Genomic DNA, 21,559 nt, shown 5'->3' on the forward strand with positions numbered 1-21,559 from the left:
TTCTGTCACAGACCCAAAAAGGCAGAGATATCTGAACAACAGAAGTGAGTTGATGAGACAAAGTGTGTAGACAGTGAGTTCCAGCCTGTTGCTAGAGCTGAAGGGGGCGGTAAAAGGAGAGCAGCATTTTCAATTACAAACTCAGACTGAATCGTGCATCTCATGCCTTAAAAGAAAAACTACTTTCATATTTTATGTGCATAATTGCATTTTTATCTATTCTGAATGAATCTATGTTTCAGTCTTGGATGATGAGAGACCTTTCAAAAAATATAATGATTGAATCAAAGCCAGAGACAGAGCAAAAGAAGAGAAATCTTGACAAAGAAACAAATCTAATAAACAGAAAAATGTCCATAGTAATTGATAGATAAAAGTTTAAAATCTAATTGATATGGCATAAAATAATCAGGTGTTTCTCATCGAACTACTGGAGACCAGCATTAAATGAGAGGAGGTGCTCAGGTCTGCTATGGGATTAATGGATTAGCTCTGGAAACAACTGAGGTGGAAGTGTGTTACGAGAAGTGTAAAAAGTTCACATTTTTCCAATATAAAGCTGGAAGGTATAGTTTTAATCAAAACTCCCAATTTTATTTTTTAAAAGGAGCAAAATGAGAAGGCTTTTACATTAATAATATCCCACTCCACAGATATTAGGGCTTCATAACCTGTGAAAAAAATGTCATCTCCTTTAATTGAATTTGAGAGTTTCTCTATTGTAGGTGGAGAAGAAGCTCTTGTCACATGCCAGGCACATACACAGGGAGAACTCAGTGAGGTATGAAGAAATAATATCCTTGAATAAAAAGTAATAATGTGTGTAGGTTGGAAGAGGAATATATTTTCTCTAGACATTACTTACAGGAGCACCTTTCTCTCCAGCTGGACCAGGAGGGCCCTGGGGTCCCGGACGCCCAGGCAAACCAATTGGGCCTGCTGTGCCTGCTGAACCACGCTCTCCCGGTGAGCCCTAATACATGGCAAAGGAGAATTTTGTTATTAATAGTGGAGAAAATTAAACTAGTTTAAGGATTGCATATTTAACAATGGAAATCTGGTCTGGTATAATGTAAAAGCAACTTTCAGAAGATTTTAAAATCTCAAGGATTATCTATCCTTACCACTTGACAGCTTACATCCTAGCCACAATATTAAGTACAGATGTTGAAACTAAGAAACATTGATGAAATGAATGATACCTCAACGTCATATGTATTTAACATTTTAGAGATGATATGTAATGTTTTTAAAGCTTGTATTTTAAAGTCTACACAATGACCTATAAAATATGTATACGATATCTAACATCTCATAATTTTCATCTTGTATTGTAAAGGATTTGGTAGAAGACATTGCGTACACTTTCAGTTTTTGAAGTGGTTTCTAGGCTTCACTTCAAACTTGTTAAATAAAAATTTCTAAATCCAAAAACATGAACCCAAAAGTGTATGTATGTATGCATGTATGTGCATATATGTGTGTATGTGTAGGTATATGTACATATATGTATATATGTATATATAATATATACACATGCACATACATATATGTTGTGTCTCTCTTACCTTTGGTGTACATCCTGGCTGGATTGCTACATTGTAAGTTATTATATTATTTCATAAAAGGTATAGATGTGAAGTTCTTTGCAAAATATATAAAATCATTTTAGTACTGATTTGTTAACATTACAATTTTCATATATTGGAAATCAGATTATTAAACATATATGGATTACTTAGAGTGTTCTAATAATATCATCATTAGCTAGTAAACTAATTGCATGTGATATGAGAATGATGATAACACTATCAACAATTTGTGTTCACACAGTGCCTTGCAGTTTACTAATTGATGTGTTTGCTTTGGGGGGAAGGTTCAAGAAATTCCATTTGCTGTTATAGCTGTTTGATTTTGGGACAGGGTTTCCCTGTAGCTCCAGCTGCTCTGAAACTCAGATTGAGGCTGCCCTCAATCTCACAGAGATCTGTCTTCCTCTGTCTCCCAAGTGCTGGGATTAAAGGTGTATGACACCCCATCTGGCAGAAATCCCATGTTTTAAGATGAAAATAATTTGTCTCAGATTGATTGTCTTCACAATCTCACCTAATCTTGGAACCAGCTCAGCACTGTGTCTGCAAACTTCCTGCACTGTGTCTGCAAACCTCCCACTGCTTAACTCTGAAGACATCAATACAATGACAGTTCACTGGGGAATTCTTTGAATTTACCACCCACTTGGTTTTACTAAGGTACTCATTGATTACAGATGATAGACAAATTTTCTACTTAATTTCCTAATATTATTTTTCTTCCCAAATTCTCTTGTTACAGGAAATATTTCTTATTTATGCATTTAAAGTTGGAAAATAAATAGATGAGATTCAAAATTTTAGCTTCTAAGGGACAAGTAAGAAAATGTGATTTTTTTTTTCTTTATTATCTTATGGCTAAATGAACCATTGGTGAATTTTTATAACTGTGGGGTTTTGTTTGTTTGTTTTTTATTTGGTTTGGTTTGGTTTGGTCTGTTTGAGACAGGGTCTCCCTGTAGCCACAACTGGCCTGGAACTCGCTATGGAAACCAGACTGGGCTTGATCTCACAGAGATCAGCCTAGCTCTGCCTCCCAAATGTGGAGATTAAAGTTGTGCACCACCACGCCCAGCTTAACCATGGGGTATCTTAAACTTAAGAGAAAGAAATAATTTAAAGAACTTCTTCAAAAATGCAGTCAAGGAAACTGTGAAACTTGAACTTGCTTTAAGCAAGGAGTGGTATTTTCTGTGTTACATTTACATGTATAATCACAGAAAATAATTGTCATGTATAAAAATTAATGAAGAACTTTTGAAACTTTCGTATTTACCAATCAAGTATCCAATACTAAATATGAAGGGACATTTACAAGGGAAATTATAGTTCACATTTTCTATAGAATAAACATTTATCCCTAGTAATATATACATTATTTTAAGTTAATAATGCTAAAATCTTTTTGTGAAGGTAAGCCAAGGACATTTAATATATCGATTAACAGTGAAGCCAGCTTCTAGTGAATGACTCCATAGGCCAGTGTAAAAGAGAAAAATAATAACGGAGTGTCCCATGCAATTCAAGAATTGCAGCACTAAATCTGAAATAAAAAAATCACAGAAGTTTGACTTTAATTACTAGAGGTAGGGAAATGGAAAAGAAGTGATAAAGAAAAAAGGAAAGAAAGAACACTTTTCCTAACATTAGCAGAAAGTGAAGCTATCTCTTGAATTGATAAAATGACAGAAAGAGTTCAGTGATAAAAACATGCTTTTCCAGGTAAAAGAAAATCTTTGACAAAACAGCACGTAACACAGGAGGTTAGACTGTTTATTCTAATCACAACACCACCGAGGAAAGGGTTTCGCTGTAAGGAAAGTGGATAAACATGCATACAATTTTATTCTTTTGGGCTTTTATTTAATATCTTACTTGCAAACCTCAGAAGGTTAAATACATTCTTACCATCAAATATATAATAACTATCCCATGTAAAGGCTGAGATATTTTATTGTAATTGGTTATACAAAAGGATACAATTTTAAAAATATTTTACTTATTTTTATTTTATGCGTATGAGTGGACTGCCTGTATGTATGTAAGTGTACTCCTGTTGTGCAATGCCAGTGGAGGTCAGAAGAGGTGGTCAGACCCTCTGGAACTGGAGTTACAGACAGTTGTTAGCCACCATATGGGTGCTTGGATTCGAACCCTGGTCTTCTGCAAGAGCGGCTAGTGTTCTCAACTGTTGATCATCTCTCCAGCTCAAAAAAGGATATAATTTTTATCTATCAACCTAGGAAGTTTTTCTCTATTTACTTCCTGTGAATTCTTTGTAAATGGCACAAAAATTATTTTCTCTTTACATCCATATCATTAATGAATTTGTGCCAAATTTAGATAAGAAGGTGATAGATCGGCATTGATTGAACACTCTCTGAATTACTGAAAGGGGTCTCCTTGACCCACATAGTAATTCTCCATTTTTAGTAACATAAAAAGGTTCCGGTTTTGATAATTATTCAAAGAATGAACAGCTATGATTTTAAATGCTAAACATTTTTCCCTTGTAGATGATGAACTAAAAAATAAATAAGGCTAATGCATACTCCTGAGAATATATTTGTTCCTGTCTTTCTAGAAACACTCAAATACACATACTTAGAATGTTTTTGAGTTCTGTTGTGAATATACTTCTCTCCTAGGCATTGCCTGCCTCTCTGTTTCTCTGACAAAACATACTTAGTTTTATTTCTGTTTCATCATGAATATCTTGACTGAAAAACCTGTCTTTTCAGGCACTATTAAAATTCCAACCATTCTTAGACAGAACACACAACCATCTTACCAAGACACGGTACTTATCTGAAAAGAAGGGTGAGCTCTACTCTGTTCTCTAGCTTTATTTTTCTCTGTAAAGTACTGCATCATGAAGCACAGAATTTACCCATAAATAATCAATGGTCTCTTCAAAGATATTTCTGAATAATAAAAATACTGTATCTGACAAATATAAACCATAATAAAAAATTATAGAAGGTTTTTACATTAGTGATATGCATTGTCTTTCATAAATTATGTAACTGTGTTGGACATATTTAAGCCCTATATTGCTCAAGTGTAGTCAACAGAAGTATTCAGATGATCGGCTGAATTTTCCATAAAAGATGTGTTAGTCAAAGAAATATATGTCATATTAGGTTGATATATTATGATTGACATGCTGTATGAAAGTAATCATGGTTTTTATTTTAAAGAAATATATTTATTGAAAATGAACTATATTTAATATTTAAATTTAATCCATATGTTTCAAATAATTATTTTAAAGTATCTTAAGCATTCTGGTTTGAATCTATGACAAATACTGTATATATATATGTTTTTATTATAAAACAGAACTATTCTAATTTTTGCCTTGGAGCATGACTGAGATTAAATTTTCGATTATCATCCTGCTTTTTGAGCTGCATTAAAATTAATAATGAAATATATTGCTTTGCTGTAGTTAAAATATTTCTCAGGATCTTGTCAGATCTCATAAACATAGAAACAAGTGATGAGAGCACACAGAGACATTTGAATTTATACTTGTGCCCTAAAGGACAATGCAACTCCTTCTCTACTGGTTATTACAGACACTCTGTAAGCCTAGATATCTGTAATAACAATGCTCTGGCAGTTATTTTATTTTATCCATAAATAAACATAAAATGAAAATCTTTGGTGGCATCTATTGATTAAGTAAATGATATATAGCAAAGTTGCAAAGCTTAAATATTCTCAGATCAGCTTGAAAAGAATAAGCCTTATGAATCCTTTCATTTTAATTGAACCATTGGACAAGTACTATCTCTCTTTAAGCTAAAGTGTTATCCCAATAGTAAAAGAAAGTCCTGGGGCTGTAGAGATGACTCACTGGTTAAGAGCAGTGGCTGCTCTTGCAGAGGACCTAGGTTTGGTTCCCAGAACCCACGTGGCAGCTAACTATCTGTAACTCCAGTTTCAGGGAATGCAACACCCTCTTCTGACCTCCACTGGAATTGCATGACAAGGACCACTTATGTACATGTAGGCAATGATATAAAAATAATAAATAAAATATTTTAAAAAGAAAGTCCCATTTATAAATTTATGCTCTTGTGACACTGGGGAAGCAATATGTCCCAGCTTTTCAGAAATTCACCCAGAAAGTGACTTTTTTCATAAACTTTGGATATCTATACTGATAAAACGTTTGCATTTCTGTGTAGCTGACAATAGTAAAGCAAAGAGTGGTTTGTAATTGCTAAGTAAACAATTATGTATAAAATGGGTGTACAAATTGAAATATAGGTTAAATTCATAGCATCCAGCTCTGTAAAGATAGAAATTAACTTCTGCTTATTTCTTCGAAATAATTTAACACGTGATAATTACTAGCACAAAGTACACACTAAATTATTATGTCCATTGAAGGTGTGATCTTTCTCTTTCTAAAGCTGGAACTGAACTTGAACAAATTCTCTGATTCATTTTTCTCACCAATAAATGAGGAACAGAAATAGCCTGTCACCAGGTTCTTGAAATGTTTAATATGACGATATACCTGAAGTTATTTGAAAAAAATGCTTATGTTAAACTATTAACACAATCAATGTTAAATAACTACACATGGGAATCTCTATCTTTAAAAAGAGATACGACCAACCTTAAATCATTATAAAAGTGAATGCTGATATAAGAGAAATATGAAATCAGAAGGCTATATTGTGTTGCAAAGGTCATATTGCTAGGGTTAGTGGGGTTCAGTTGAAGCATGATTGTAACCCTTTATCTTTGTGGTGATGGCCATATACTAAAAACGTTTAACTAGGAAGAACACACAGAAAGAGGAGTTAAAAATGACAGAAATATCATTTTTGAAATCTCTGATTTGATAGCAAGAGATTCATGTTTTTAAAAGGTCCTCGGAGGAGCTAGAGAGATGGCTCAGCAGATAAGAGCACCAAGTACTCTTGCAGAGGACCTGGGTTCGAATCCCAGCACCCACATGGCAGCTAACAACTGTCCCTAACTCAAGTTCCAGGGGATCCAACAGCCTCTCTGTTCTCTGCGGGCATTGCACAACACAGGTGCACTTACCTACAAGCAGGCAATACACACAACACACACATAAATAAAAATAATAAATAAAATACTAAAAAAGGCCTTCAGAGGTTGTTTCTGTATCTTTACTAATACAAACAAAGCTCCAGTAAACAAAGGAGAGCAGATATTATTATAAGGTAATGATTTGATCTCCCTCAGAAACCTCATAGTGTATATAAAGAATGTATAAATTTAGAGGTCTAATTTAATCCACCATGAAGACTAAAGTTGATACAATTACACTGTAGTAGGAATTCTTGAGAAATAAGTAGATTTTTGACTGAACTTATCACTAAAATATATAAATATGTGAGATGCAATAATATTAATCCGCTTCAATATAATAACAATTTTACTCTATGTACCCAATAAAATCTAATTTTAAAACTCAAATAACCTTATTAAAAAAACCTTTGTTTTAAAAATAAATTACTATACATAAATTACATGTGTTAAAATGGCCATCTAATTTTAAGTACTTTTTAATTTCAATACTAATATTGTTATTTTATAATATTAACCACTATGGGAAACAGGATATTTTCTTATGTTTCTAAATGAAAAAAAGAACATGATTTTTAAATTTTTAAGTTTATATTTATAGTTAATTTATTTCTTTTATGTTAGATATGTCCCCTTTAGTATTCTCTCCTCTTAATTCTACAACCCTTTCACACATTCCTTGTAATGTTAAGGAAACAAGAAGCAAAACGCTATTGCGTAGTCTTATGAAATGAGAATGGGGCTTTTCTCTAACCTTTATACAGAGGGGGACACTAAATTATTATATTATTTGTATATTTATACATAAAGTATTATATATTTATATATTATATACTATCAGTTATGTTCACTGTGTGTTTCATATTCTGAAGATAATTTGTAAAGTGAATTAAAGTGAAAAACAGGTAAATCATCTCGTCAGAATTCTGTTTAAATGCATCCACAAGAGAAAAATAGAAACACAAACAAAAGAATACCTTATGAGCTAAAGGTATGTATACAAAAACAAAAACACGAGTATTTTAAAAGCCAAGGTACCTCATGAGGTAATTCCACTCCCTGATGACATACTTTAAATTAAATAACCTAAAAATTCAGATGAAATATCAAACATTACTAGAATTTAAAGCACAGATTCTGAGTTTTCAATTCAAAGTTTTCTAATACTGCTGCAATCATTTGTCACTGGTCCCCACCACGTTCTTTATATATGCGTCATCCTGCATTGGATGTACTAACCTTGATCTATGACTAAAAGGGTCAGTGGTGCCACCACCCTAAAAATTTCTATTTCTCATCTGAAAAATAAGTGAAACTTGGTGGAGAAAAAACTCTCAGGAATCTAGATATAGAAACACAAGAAAAAGAAAAAGAGCTGTGATAGGAAGAGTTGACAATAGAAAAAAATAATAATACACAAAGGAGAAAATAGAATCAGAAATTTTAGACAGTAGTCAGAAAGGATGTCAACAGTGATAGAGTAAAGACATATTGCAAATTTGTGAAATACTGGACACTCTTTAGCAATGATGTATCTGAGTCCTCTCATATGCTTACTCTATATTAAGCCCCATCATTCTCAGACCAAAAAAAAAAAAAAAAAGTCTAGGAGTCAATGAATAAATAAATACAAAACTAATCAAAACTGTAAAGAGGAAGACCTTTGGCTTGTCTTTGACTATATTTCAGTTATTTTTATGTGAATGTGTGTGTCTGTGTGCAGATTTGCACACCAAGTACAGTGCTCTGGGAGGCCAATAGAGCATGTTGGATCCCTGGAGTGGGAATTCAGGTGCTTATGGGCTGTAGGACTTGTGTGCTGGAAACCAAACTCTGGTCTTCTGCAAGGGCAGTATTCCCTCTTAACCAGAGTCATCTCTCCAGCCCTCGACCCTGTTCTTTAAAAAAAAAAAATGACTTTTTTTTTTTAATTTTATGTTTATAAGCATATTATCTGCATGTGTGTAAGTGCAGCCATCTCATGCAATGCCCATGGAGGACAGAAGAGGGTGTCAGGTCCCCTGGAACTGGAGTTACAGATGGTTGTTTGATGCCTTGTGGGTGTTGGGATTCAAACGGGTCTGGATCTTCTGCAAGAACAGCCAGTGCTCTAACCACTGAGAACTCTCTCCAGCCTCAACCCTATTCTTAAATAAATGACTATTGACAGTTTGATATAAGAAAATATAGAAGAATTTTTATGGGGCTGGAGAGATGGCTGAGTGGTTAAGAGCACCGACTGCTCTTGCAGAGGACCCAGGTTTGATTCCCAGAACCCACGTGGTGGCTAAGAACCGTCCTTAACTACAGGTCCAGGGGAATCCGAATCCCTCTTCTGACTTCCACAGCTTTGCACGACATGGGTGCAATCACATATATGCAGGCAATACACTCATACGCATAAAATAAAAAAATAAAATATTAAAAAGAGAAAATATAGAAGAATTTTTCTTAGGGAAAATAAATCGTAATTCGCTTTGTGAAGATAAAGATTAGGGGCGCTTAGTTGGCTTAGTCAGTAAAATCATGTGCATGCCACTTTGATAGCCAGAGTTTGATTCCTGGCTGTCATGGAGGAAAGAGTGAGCCAACTCCTGGCCTCGTGCTCTATCCTCCACCTGCACAGTGTGGCATATATGTGAATAATAATAATAACAATATAATCAACCGCATTAAAATTAGAAAGAAAATATAAAAGACAAGTGAGAGTTTGATGCATGATACATTTCTATATATGGCATGTTTACATACATATTGGTCTTTTAGCCAGGTTTTTTTAAAACCTGTGCAAAGAAACTGCAATGCCTTCCTGGCTTGCTGCTCTGTCCTTTCTAATGTCTGTTTTGTGTGGAATTCAAACATCTACTTAGGGATGAACCCTCTCCACAAACCAGAAGAAATGTCTGTGCTTTGTCTGGCATTTATTTCCAGTGCTTGGATAGGATATGGGTAAAGAAAGCACTGGTGACGGACTTTAAAACCCCACCTCACAGCACCCTGTTGCATAGCTATTCAACTTTAGCATATCTATGAACTGTTTCTCTATACATATTCCTTTTTAGTAGTAAAGCCTTTATAAAACTATAGCCTTGAAATGCCAGGTCTTTATTATGGGAATCAAAACAGATATGAGCACACTCTCACTAAAGTTGGTTAGCAAACACAGAAAGGGCTTTCCACAGATAAAACTAATTTTTATTTGTAGCTTCAAATTCAACATAATTCTTTTCATCAAAAATGACAGTTCTCACCTTTGTGTCATTTGATCTATCTTTTAGAATGCCACTCAGTATTTACAGTCTTATGTTAGCGACTCCGTATCTGCGTTCCACAGTAAATCAGAGCCTCACAACAGGAAAATTTCCATTTTATAAATCTTTAGAAGTTCACCTTAACATATTCTCTAATTTTCAGAACTTTATGTATTTGTGACCTTTCCATAAGAAGGAAAATTACCTGCAAGCAATACACATATAAACAAAAATATAAAATAATAAAATATTAAAAAAGGAAACAAAGTTGCTTATATGAAATGCATAAAAAGCAAGAGAATATGAAAAATAGGTATGAAAGAATAGCAGGTAAGCAAGTCACTTGATTTGTATAATATGGAAGCAAGAGTTTGGATTGTCTAAAAATGTGATTTTCAACAAAGCATCTCCCTATATATATCATGACTGATTCGTTATGACATAAATCTAATGGATCCTACCTCACTAATTTTAAAAGTAATAAAAAATAAACATGAGACACTGTTAAAATCCATGTTACCCAGAATTTTGTTTTGCATCTCATTCAGAGTCACAAAGTGTTAGTTTCTGTATTGTTTTTTTAACTCCACTGATTTTTTTCTTTTCTTTTTTTTTCTTTTTCTTTTTTTTTCCGAGACAGAGTCTCCCTGGAGCCTCAGCTGTCTTGGAACTTGCTATGTAGACCAGGCTGGCTTCAGTCTCAATGAGATTCTCTTGCTTCTGCCTCCCAAGCGCTGGGATTAAAGGCATAAGCCTGCACACTTGGCAACTCCATGAATTTTTTTTTTAGTCAATCCAAAAGGGAAACTCTACCTTTCATAATTTATAACAACTGTGAGGAAAAAACAGAGAAAAGGCTGAGATTTTTGTATATAAAAGCATTGCATTGTTATTTGCTGCTGCTCTTCCTTATCAGGTAAAATTGTTTCAGAATGTAAGGTGTGGTTAAACCACTCTTCCCTCAAAAACACAAGCTTGACATCATAATTCATCTTTCCTCACTCTCCACAGCAGATCTTTGTAGTAAGTGCTACTAAGTATGTGTGATACACCTATGCTGTTCTAAATATGCATTACTTAGTTATGAACTCACTATAACCACCTAGCTAGCCTCCCTCATTTCTATTACAAACTATGTAGTAAAGCAGAACTTCTTTTCCTTAAAATTCATTTATTTTCTCCCATTGCATAAAAAACTTCAAATATTGGCATGACTCCAACTTATTACTTTGTAAAGTTTTCATAATCACATTTCCATTTCATAGTATATAAAATACTCCATTAAGCACCTTTTTCCTTGCAAGAATCAAAATATTGTTTCTTTTCCCAATTAAATTCTGCATTTGTGATTTGATATCCCAGCATATTCGTACTGCTAATGTTTCTGTATCCTTCTGCACTCTGTGAAGACTTGGTCAAGGGCCAACTTCTGAACTGACTTCTCTTCCGACTCCATTCATAAAGGTAACATTCATGGTTTATATGCCATTCGACTTTTACCTCCCAGTCAGCTTATAAAGATGTTCAGTCTTTGATTATTTTTGTTGTTTAGATGTTTAGCCTTACATACTTTTTCAAAATTATCTTATTTTGAGTCAGGATGTGTCTTGTGCAGTGATTACTGAAAGTTTTTAGTCATTGTCAAAGAACTGGTTTTGCAGCCAACAAAATAATATATTAACATATTTAATATGTTATATATTTATCTGGATATTTGTTACTAAATACTTAAAAATTCTATTACCTGGACACATTATACACCTGAAATATTAACTAGTTTCAACTTCTCCAAATAGTTGGCATGGCTTGCCTCCTTACACCCTAAAAATGGCTTAAAGCAGTTTAATCATTGCAGTCATGATTGAAATTTCTATTGTCTAATGATAATTGATTTAAGAATAAAACACTTTTCTTGTAAAATAAAATTTCTTTTTTAATTTGAAAGCCTTGTTAAGTAGGTTGTACTGTATTGGAACTTTTGAAAATTCTGTCTAAATAATAGCTTTCTTTTATTCAATTTCTTTTCCTTATAATAGTATCGCCACTAATATATAAGGACTGAAAAACCTTCCTACATAGAAATTCCAGAATGTCAAATGTATTCACCAGTATCTATTACAATTTTCCCTTAAAACGTTATCAGTTAGCCATTATTAGGTATTATGACATGATATTTTGAGATTTAGATGTTAAAATCGAAGAAAAGGGCTAAGAAACTTGCAAGAAGCTATCTTTGTTCTGTCCTCTATAGGAGTCATGTTGTACAAACTTTGGTTCTTCAACTGTTTTGTTGACAATGTAAACAGACAGATATGGGATAACTGCTATTTGGCACACACTATATTGTGAACCTAACTAAAACAATACAGGAACTTCACAGCCTAACAAGAGATACTCAATATATACCAATTTCATATCTAAAATGCATGACTTTATAAAGTTCTGATGTTGGGGAGAAGGAGGATATTTCAGTAACAAGCAAAATTCAGCTAAACTGTGCACAGAGAAAAATGGAAAATTAACACTTTCTCTCAATGTATTAATATGATTTTCACAAACAGAGAAAGGAGATACAGAGATTTTTTAAAATTAAGGGAAAATTATAAAGGTAATCTCTCTCAAAGTCTAATAAGAGTGATTTAAGAAGGAAGAAAAAAATCAATACATTATGTGGGATAGAATTAAAGGGGCAGTAGGATAACGTAGTAGGTAGTCCACTGTTATTAGGATCACACTATGAAGATGATTTTTGTGCAGTCATCAGGGTATTGGTTTTGCAGGCAGTATGGAGCTGCAAGTGTGGTATATTTGGATGAGTGGCACAGTTAATGAGGTACATTTTGTTCAAATTCTACAGTCAATGGGAAAAAAGTGACTGGAGTGGGTAGGAAAATAGATGGAGTCAAAGGAGATGAGTTAACACGTTAGTTAAGGACAGGATGAAAAGACCAAGAAGAGATGTTGTCAGAAATGACAAAGGAATGGATCAGACACTGGAAGGTGGACCCAGCCTGGCTTCAACATGCTGTGAACAAGAAGAGATTTAAGAAAAATTTCAGCTATTCAGTTTGGGGAAATAAGGTTAAATGGGAAAAGGCCTTGTAATATGGCAGCCTGTGGTGTTATAGTGCCGTTTCCAAGCACTGCGGAGAACAAAGCTGGCGGTAGCAGACATGGAGGTTGCGTTCTATGGTTCTCTACAGGGTTTATAGACATGTAAGTCAAAAAAGTCTGGGCAAACCTGCTGTGCACTCTTTTACAAATTATTTCATAAGGTAAAATGGCTATGTAAAGTAACATTACAAGCACATGTAATGGCATCTGTTTTTCATACTTGAAATATTTTTACCTAACAGGCAGAATTCAAGTTTCATCAAGTAGTTTAATCATGTGGAATACAAGTAAGAAATCAAATCTTATTTTAAGATTAATTATTACATGAGAGGAAAAACTGAGTAACAAATTCAAACTACGGTTTCTCTCAGCTTTCCACAGTTATGAGTTTATATTACTTACGATGTATTTCATTGGGAACAGCAAGAGAGAAGATGGCTCCTTTTACCTCCTGACAGGGCAGAAGCAAATCCTTCCAACCTTCCAAACCCTTCTGCTTCAGTACTCATTAGTGACTGCAATTAGCAGAAACTAGTCATTGAGTGCTTTGATTGACATGTGTTTATTTTCTCTCCCACACACTGTGTGATCACAGCATGAGAGTAATGACAGAAGAGCTGTAATTTGCAACTCTGAATAGCCATCTATTATCCGCATACTTACAACTGGACCTGGGGGGCCCTGGGGACCTTCTCCTCCTTTCAGTCCAGGTGCACCCTGGGAAAAATGAAAAAGAAATAAAAATGAACCCATATGAATTGAATAGACATAGGAGATAAATACCTGATGAAAAGAAGATGACAAGAAGTTTTGGTTTTTGTTTTTTTTTTCCCACAAACATACAGGAATATACCCATATAGAATAATAATGAAACATATAGGTTCCTATGTGGCTCCATAATTATTCATGACCCAATGGCTAAGCTCTGAGAAAAACACTTGTAAGCAGAAATTTCCTTCACAGGCTTTGCCTACATGTTGATTTACCTGAGCTCCAGGAAGACCTCTTTCACCTGGGAAACCACGTATTCCTGCTGGTCCATCTTTCCCTGAGATACCTTGAGGACCTGGGTCACCCTAAGAAATACAATACACATCATAAGTAAAATGTAATTGCTTTACAGTGTCTATGACAAAACTGGGATTACCTTTAATTTTTAATTAAGGAAAACTTGTAAGTAAAACTTGAATGTCATTTAATTTAAAGGTTGTTGCAGAAACTGCCATAGATATTAAAATAAAATGATATTTACATGTAAGATTATATAAATTGGTAACATTATGGTCCATTGTTTCATTATTCAGTAATGTCTAAAAATATAATAACCTCACATGAAATATCTTCATGATGTATTGTTCTGACATTTGATATGAAAATGTACATAGACTCTGTGCACACATGATGACAACTACAGTGAACACGGATGCCTTTAGAGAGTGGAATCCATGAGCATGTTGTACCTTTGCGCCTTCTTTTCCAGCAGCACCAGGAAGACCTTGCTCCCCGGGAGGGCCGGGAGGGCCAGGGTGGCCCCGTTCACCTATTGGACCAGTCTCACCAGTCGGTCCCTAAATTAGACAAGTAAAACCACATTAGATTCTCCTTTTATGTTTGGCAAATCAATAGAGTACAAACTCAAATAGCACAGTTTTTAACAAAACTTGATTATTCTACTTTATTTTTATAATTACCTTCAAAACACTTATAAACTTATTCAATGCAGGTAGCATATCTGGCAACAGTTTAAAAGTCTGGAATGTAGTCTTGGTTTTAATAGCCAAATGTACCAAGAAAATGCGGAAAGAGTAAAAGGATGATTTCTTTGTCAGATACCAGAATAGATTCAGAAGGAGGATAGCCAAAGCATTGTTTGAAACTGTGCTTCATTAACTGCAATTTCATCTCATTCCTTTTTTTATATAAGGTGTCAAACCAGTTTTAGAATAAAGAGGCACTGGTGCACACTGGTGCACACGCAATGAATCAAGGCTTGATAATATGTCATAGTCCCTGAAACCCCAAACAACTGAAACGGGTCTCTTTGGAATTTCTCTGTCTTGGGAAGTGTGGCCAGGGAATCCTGGAGTCCATGATTTTGGGCCTGTATTTCCTCCAGGCTTGACTGTACCAAACTCAGCTGCTTTAAGTTACAGCAAATGTCAAAGTGAAAAATGTCAGGCCATCCACGTGTTCCCTGCGGGGTGCTGTTTGTGGTGCTGGCATAGAATACACTTCCAAGTGTGAATAAGGAATGGTGACCAATTGCTTCGTATCGCTAAAGCAAAATGAAAGATTTGAGTTAAAGATATATAAAGGGAAAAACTGCAGATGCTGAAATCATTGAACAATGGAATGCATTGCTCAAGTTGCTTGTGAAATGTCATCCCCTGCAATTTACCTAAAAAGGCAATATGTTTGTAGGTTTTGGACTCGGGTAAAACGAACAGGTGTCCCCAATTTGGCATGCATTTCTAAGTTTAAATTTCCTGTCTCTGTATTTACTGAAACTCTTTATCTTATCATTAATGTGCAAACATTCTCCCCAAAAGGGATTCTTTTGTAGATATGTATCAGAATTTTAACAGCAAAGGATATAAAACTGATACTCATTGAATAGATAGCACCACAAACACAAAAATGAGCAGAAATTCCGATATCTGTACAAAGAACAATTTCAATATAAAAACCTGCCATTTCCATGCTCGCTTTATATCACTTCCTATGTCTGAACAGAGAAACATGCTGACATTTAAAAGACGTAGCTGGGTTTTCTTTAAGCAATACAGCTGAATTTTATTTTATTTTATTTTTTTCTGTCTTTCAAGGAACTGTAAAGGGAAAATTCTCAAGGATGATGTATAGTCAGTACAACATCTGTAATTATGTGCGTGGAACACAAAAAACATCTCAGAATTTCAGATTTCTGTATTTGGAGAAATGAATTTTCTAAAGGTGTGATGTCCTGAAATATTCAGTGATGTCCTGAAATATTCAGTCGAGCCCAACGATGTTTAAAAGAATGTAGCTCAGTTTCTACTCAAAGGTATTTACAAAAGCTCATTTATTTCTGCTTAATATTTTTCACAGAAAATGGTTACACATTTTAATGAAAAATAAAATTATTATAGAAAACTAATTTTCCATTATATATAATATTTTGAAATCTAAATGATTACATCTAATTATAAAAACAATTTAACCTATAAGCCTCCAAAAATTCTCATTTTGCATACATGAATTATATACTTCCTTTATAAAAAAAATCCTCATTAATTTATAATGTCCTTAGATTTAGAATTGTTTTATGAAATAAAATGATCAATCAAAGGGTTATTTACTTTTTGTTCCTAACACACACACACACACACACACACACATACACAAAATTCTAGAAGATGATGTAGTTTTTGCTCCCCTGAAGGTGGTTTTATTTTTGAATGTACATTTTGTGTGAGTTTGTCACTGTTGAAAACCATAGGCAAGAAAAAACAGAACAAAACAAACAAACAAAAAAACACTATTTGAAGCCTTCATATGATTAAAACACTCAAAGTGCACTTGCTCTCTTACTCTGAATTGTTATTGGCACAGGTAATATTCCAAGTAAACAAAGTCAAATGTTCTGTCCAGTCAACAGGTTTTTCCAAGAAATAAAGATGTTACTTTCTTATTCCCATGATTTATTAGCTGTAGCTATGCAATACCGCAGTTTAGGATACTGCATCAGCACTAGAGCCTGCCTGCTCCCCATGGGAAGATATTTGTTTCTGCCAATGTTTCACATGTACTCAAAAAAGACAAAGTAATAAATGGTTATGTAGACAAAAACCATTAAAATATAGAATATTGCCAATGTTAAAAAGTTCAAATGTGGAGGTATTTATTTGGAACTTTCTCTTGTACTTCTGTTATCTTACAATTCTAGGTCTAGATATAATTTACTAAAAGAGCTATATATCTTTGTGTAATTTTCAATTCTGGGTGATTAGCTTATTCAATTATGCATCTTGGATTTTCAAAATAACAGATATACCAAACTGAGGTAATGTCATGGTTTAGTTTTAACTTGTGAACTTTTGGATTCACTTCTGTTATTATTCTTTGTTTTGTTTGTTTGAGTACTGGCAATGTAAAAAAAATGCTTTATTTAATTAGGGAATAGTTTTCTTAATGGAATTTGATGTTAGCAATCTTCACATGTTCAAATATGAGTTGAAATTTTAAAATATAACATTATGGGTCTGGAGAGATGGCTCTGTGGTTAATAGCACTTGCTGCTCTTGCAGAGAACACAGGTTCAGCCTCCAGCACAGTGGCTACCTGGAATCCCTAAGTACAGTTTCAGGGGACCTGATACCCTCTTCTGGCCTATGAAGACATTGCATGCACAGGTGCACTTACATACATGCAGGCAAAACATTCATGCACATGAAAACAAACAAACAAACAAATATATATAACATTCTGAAGCCAGGCATGGTAACACTTGCCCATGATTTCAGCACTTGAGAGATAGAAAGAAAAGGATCAGGAATTCAAGGTCATAGGTATACAGTAAGTTCAAGGCTATCTTGGGCTATATGAACCTTGCCTTAATAAATCAAAGTAGAAATAACAATAACAACAATAATAAACTGTTTTATTAAATAGATAAAAACATGTAATCCACTTTACTAAGGTAAAAATGTGAGGAAAAACAAAATTTGCTAGAAAAATAAAGGCACATACCTGTGGTCCAACCACTCCTCCTGGCCCAGGGGGACCGGTCTTGCCTTGAAATCCCTAAGTAAACAAAGTATAATCTATAATATCTATGGACAGAGCCAATCCAAAATTAACATTCTGTGAGATAAATGAATGACATGCTAAGAAAGAGAAAGTCTCATTTTGACTAAAAATACTGCCTATAAGACAACATTGGCTCTTTTCAGCATTGAAAAGATTTTATTCCCATTATTTCACATTACAATGAAAGAATTATTTTTAATAAAAATTAAGTTAGATTATAAGATGAAGCTAGAGTAAAATTGTATTCTTATTTTTCTACCAAGCCCAACATCACAAGGAATTTTAACCTAACAATGTGTATCGGTGATATAACAAATGATCTACACAGTTCTTGGAATATTGAACTGATTCAATACATGTAACAAAATTTGTAACAATCTCATAAAATGAAACAAGCTATACAATTATATGTAAAGTTAATATTTTCAATGATTTGTAATCTTTCCACTCTTTATCATTTCTTTCTTAGAACCCAAATAAATAGTTACAAATACACTTTGCAAATAATTCAACAAATAAAAGCTAAATTGGTTGAAATGGGTAATTCATAATCACTGATTTAGGCTCTGCTAACACGATCTGGAATCTAGGCCCATGAATTAGTTCTCCAATGTGATTTTATTGTGATAGATTTATTTCTCAAATGAGGTAATTTACATTTAACAGTTGGAGAAAAAGATGGAAAATACTGAGGGAAAAATATCTTTCAAATAACAAATTAAAGCAATCAATGTTTAATGGTACAGTGTGTAAATAGGTTGGAAGTAATAAGATTATTGGGAAACAAATAGAAGCTGTTCATTCTGTGTTTTCATCAGACCATTCTATAAGAATATGATTTAATTATGTACAACAAAAAGAAAATAATCTGAACTTTTAATTATTGTAGTTGAAATTACAAGAAAAATATAAATATATCTCCAATTTTTAAATTTGATTTTAGACCACCAGACCTCTACTTGAGCTAGCAAAGCAAGTTTTTTCACAAAATTTGTTTAGTATTTTCTAATTTTAACTTTTAAGCAAATGGTGTATTTGAAAATCTGTAATCAGGCTACATACTTACATACAGACATATAAATACATGTACATTTATGTATGTGTATATGTTTAAAGTAAGCACATATACACATACTTGTTACTTCCTGGATTATGGCAATAATTACTGCAATTCTTACCTTTGGTAAACTTTCAGAGCTACCCCAAACTATTTATAAACTTCTTATCTGTCCTGAACCTTAAGTATCTCAATCAGCCAACTAGACATTTCTAATAGTACCTGGGGCTCTCTCTGCATCTATGTGGAGAATACTGACTGATTTTCTCTAGTGTTTTTCATTCTGGGTCCTCTCCTTTACCAACAAAGTGACTTCAGATCCAAAGATTTCCTCAGTTTTCATACCCAGTCATTCAATTCTAGTGTGCCACGTAAGACTCTTTTCAAGATACAGTCTCTTTCTCTGCTGCCCTGGTAGACATGTGTCATTCAAGCTGTAAACAGTTCTGTCCTTAAGAACTACAGATTTTAAGAGCAGGTTCTCTCACTTGTCCACATTACCCAGAACCATCTTACAGTCTATAATAAATTCATTTACATATGTATATCAGCCACATCATTGATAAACTTTGTCCAGTATTAACCCAGCCTGCCAGGCAAATGACCTTTTATGGGAAACAGATCTAGGTTTGAGCCCTGCTGATCTTGCCTCTGTCTTAAAGAGCAACATGTTGCCTATTTGCTGGACTGTTCCTTAGGTCTAGATTAACTTCTCCAAACTTTTGATATGCTATATTTGAAGGCAAAGTGCATTTTTGACCTTTAAAAAATGAAAATTTAAAAAGATTTTGTCTTATTAGCTATGAATCTGAGTAGCACACAAAAATGATTAAAATAACAGCTGATTAAAACTAATTGATTAAAGCCAGTGTTCTACTGAGGAAAAACTGGAGAACTGAAACCTCACATTACAAGTAGCCACTTGGCTACAAGCCCAATTTTAGAGGTGACAGGCTTGGGGAGAGCTGGATGAGAACACTGTCTCTAAGTCTACTCATGCAACACAGACTATGTGAAAATATCAAATGAATTTGATACCAAGGTTCATACTATTGAAATAAAAATAAATTGCTTACAGTTCAGAGTGGAATTTGGTAGTTCATATTGCTATAAGACTGAATTTATTGTTTAATTTTAAAATAATTTAAATGAATTTAATGTTTTCAAACATCTCTGAGAATAAAACATTGGATACTTGAAGAATCTTCTACAATATCCAACAAAATGTAATTTCTATGCTGACAATATCAAAGAAACTAAATTCATTATATAATCAATACTGGATTTGGCAGTATCTCTAACACGAATCTGTTATTTCCAAACAATAGAACCTATTTGTAATTTTTTTAGGTGACCCAGAGTAAGGTTTCCAAACATAAAACTTCAAAATGAATTTTGAAGGATTTCTGATTAGAGATAAATTTAAAACATAACAAAATAATTTCTTCTTGAAATAAGACACATGCAGCAAAGCATAACAGTCTAATTTCTGACTCTTGTTCAAGAAAATCTTTTTAATTACAGTCAGCCCAGAGCAAGTTGAGAAATAACTGTTAGTTCCTGGTCACAGGATTACCCATTGTTCCCTTAAAGTATAAAACAAATCACGAATACAATTTTCAAGAAATAATTCTTGTCTTTGTCTATGAGAAATGAATAGATAGAAACCTCCAGGAAGCATCGGTTAATTTGTTCTTTTCCTTCAAGGTTTAAGCTTAAATGTTTTATATCATACGGTTACTTTGCAAAAAAACATCCACTTTGGATTAAATTAATACCTATGTCACATTTTTCTTTTCCCAAGGCTCAGGGATCATTTTGGGAGAGGGGGTGGAAAATTTTAAGAGCCAGAGGAAGTGGTTGAATATAAGGAAACCATGTGGTCTGGACACCATAAGGTAGTTGCTCATATGAAACCACAGTGCTTGTGACAGCATGTGCAAGACTGTGCAAACCGAAGCCAGAGGAAATCCCAGCATAGAAGAGAAAGTGGTGACAGGTATGCACAAAGTCCCAGATTTAGCTGAGGATCTATTAGCAATTGAGAGCTGTTGGGAGAGGAAGAGTCAGTTTTCTTTAAGGTGTGATGCCTGGTAGGTCACCCAGATCCAAGGGACAGATCCACACTCAAGAGCATTTGGGGAACATAGATTATTCTTGATAGAGAATTATCTCTATGATAGAGATTACTCTTATGAAAGAAAAATAAGTTAGCCTGGGATAGTCTGCATCTAAGTTTCAGGTTAGCTGGGGCAAACGAGAGAGAGAGAGAGAGAGAGAGAGAGAGAGAGAGAGAGAGAGAGAGAGAGAGAGAGAGAAAGAGCGCAGAGCACACAAATCTCTCAATAGATATAAAGAAAGAAAGAAAGAAAGAAAGAAAGAAAGAAAGAAAGAAAGAAAGAAAAAATAATAGAGTAACAGAGGGCATGAAGACAGGTGGGTGATACGGTAGAGTGAAATGCGGAGGGGTCTGAAAGTGATCAAAATACGAATCAATAATTTTTAAAAATAAAAAACCAGAAGTTGCGGGGGGGGGGGGGCGTACGCCTTTATCCCAGCACTTGGGAGGCAGAGGCAGGCAGATCTCTGTAAATTCAAGGCCAGCCTGATCTACATAGCGAGTTCCAGTTCAGCTGGGCTACAGGGAGACCCTGTCTCAAAAAGACCAAAAAAAAAAAAA

General features: G+C 34.1%; 1 protein-coding gene across 1 annotated transcript in view; it reads right to left on the reverse strand.

The window, feature by feature from the left end:
• Col11a1 (collagen type XI alpha 1 chain) overlaps positions 1-21,559 on the reverse strand; it is a 227,622-nt gene that overhangs the window by 55,282 nt on the left and 150,781 nt on the right. The window contains exons 38-42 of the mRNA XM_008855066.3: positions 17,763-17,816; positions 14,495-14,602; positions 14,021-14,110; positions 13,697-13,750; positions 866-973 (exon numbers count right to left, since the gene is read on the reverse strand). Coding sequence (XP_008853288.1) covers positions 866-973; positions 13,697-13,750; positions 14,021-14,110; positions 14,495-14,602; positions 17,763-17,816 — 414 coding nt within the window. The remainder of the gene's footprint in view (positions 1-865; positions 974-13,696; positions 13,751-14,020; positions 14,111-14,494; positions 14,603-17,762; positions 17,817-21,559) is intronic.

Source organism: Nannospalax galili, unplaced genomic scaffold, assembly GCF_000622305.1.
Source record: "Nannospalax galili isolate Female #2095 unplaced genomic scaffold, S.galili_v1.0 scaffold767, whole genome shotgun sequence".
Lineage (NCBI taxonomy): Eukaryota > Metazoa > Chordata > Mammalia > Rodentia > Spalacidae > Nannospalax > Nannospalax galili.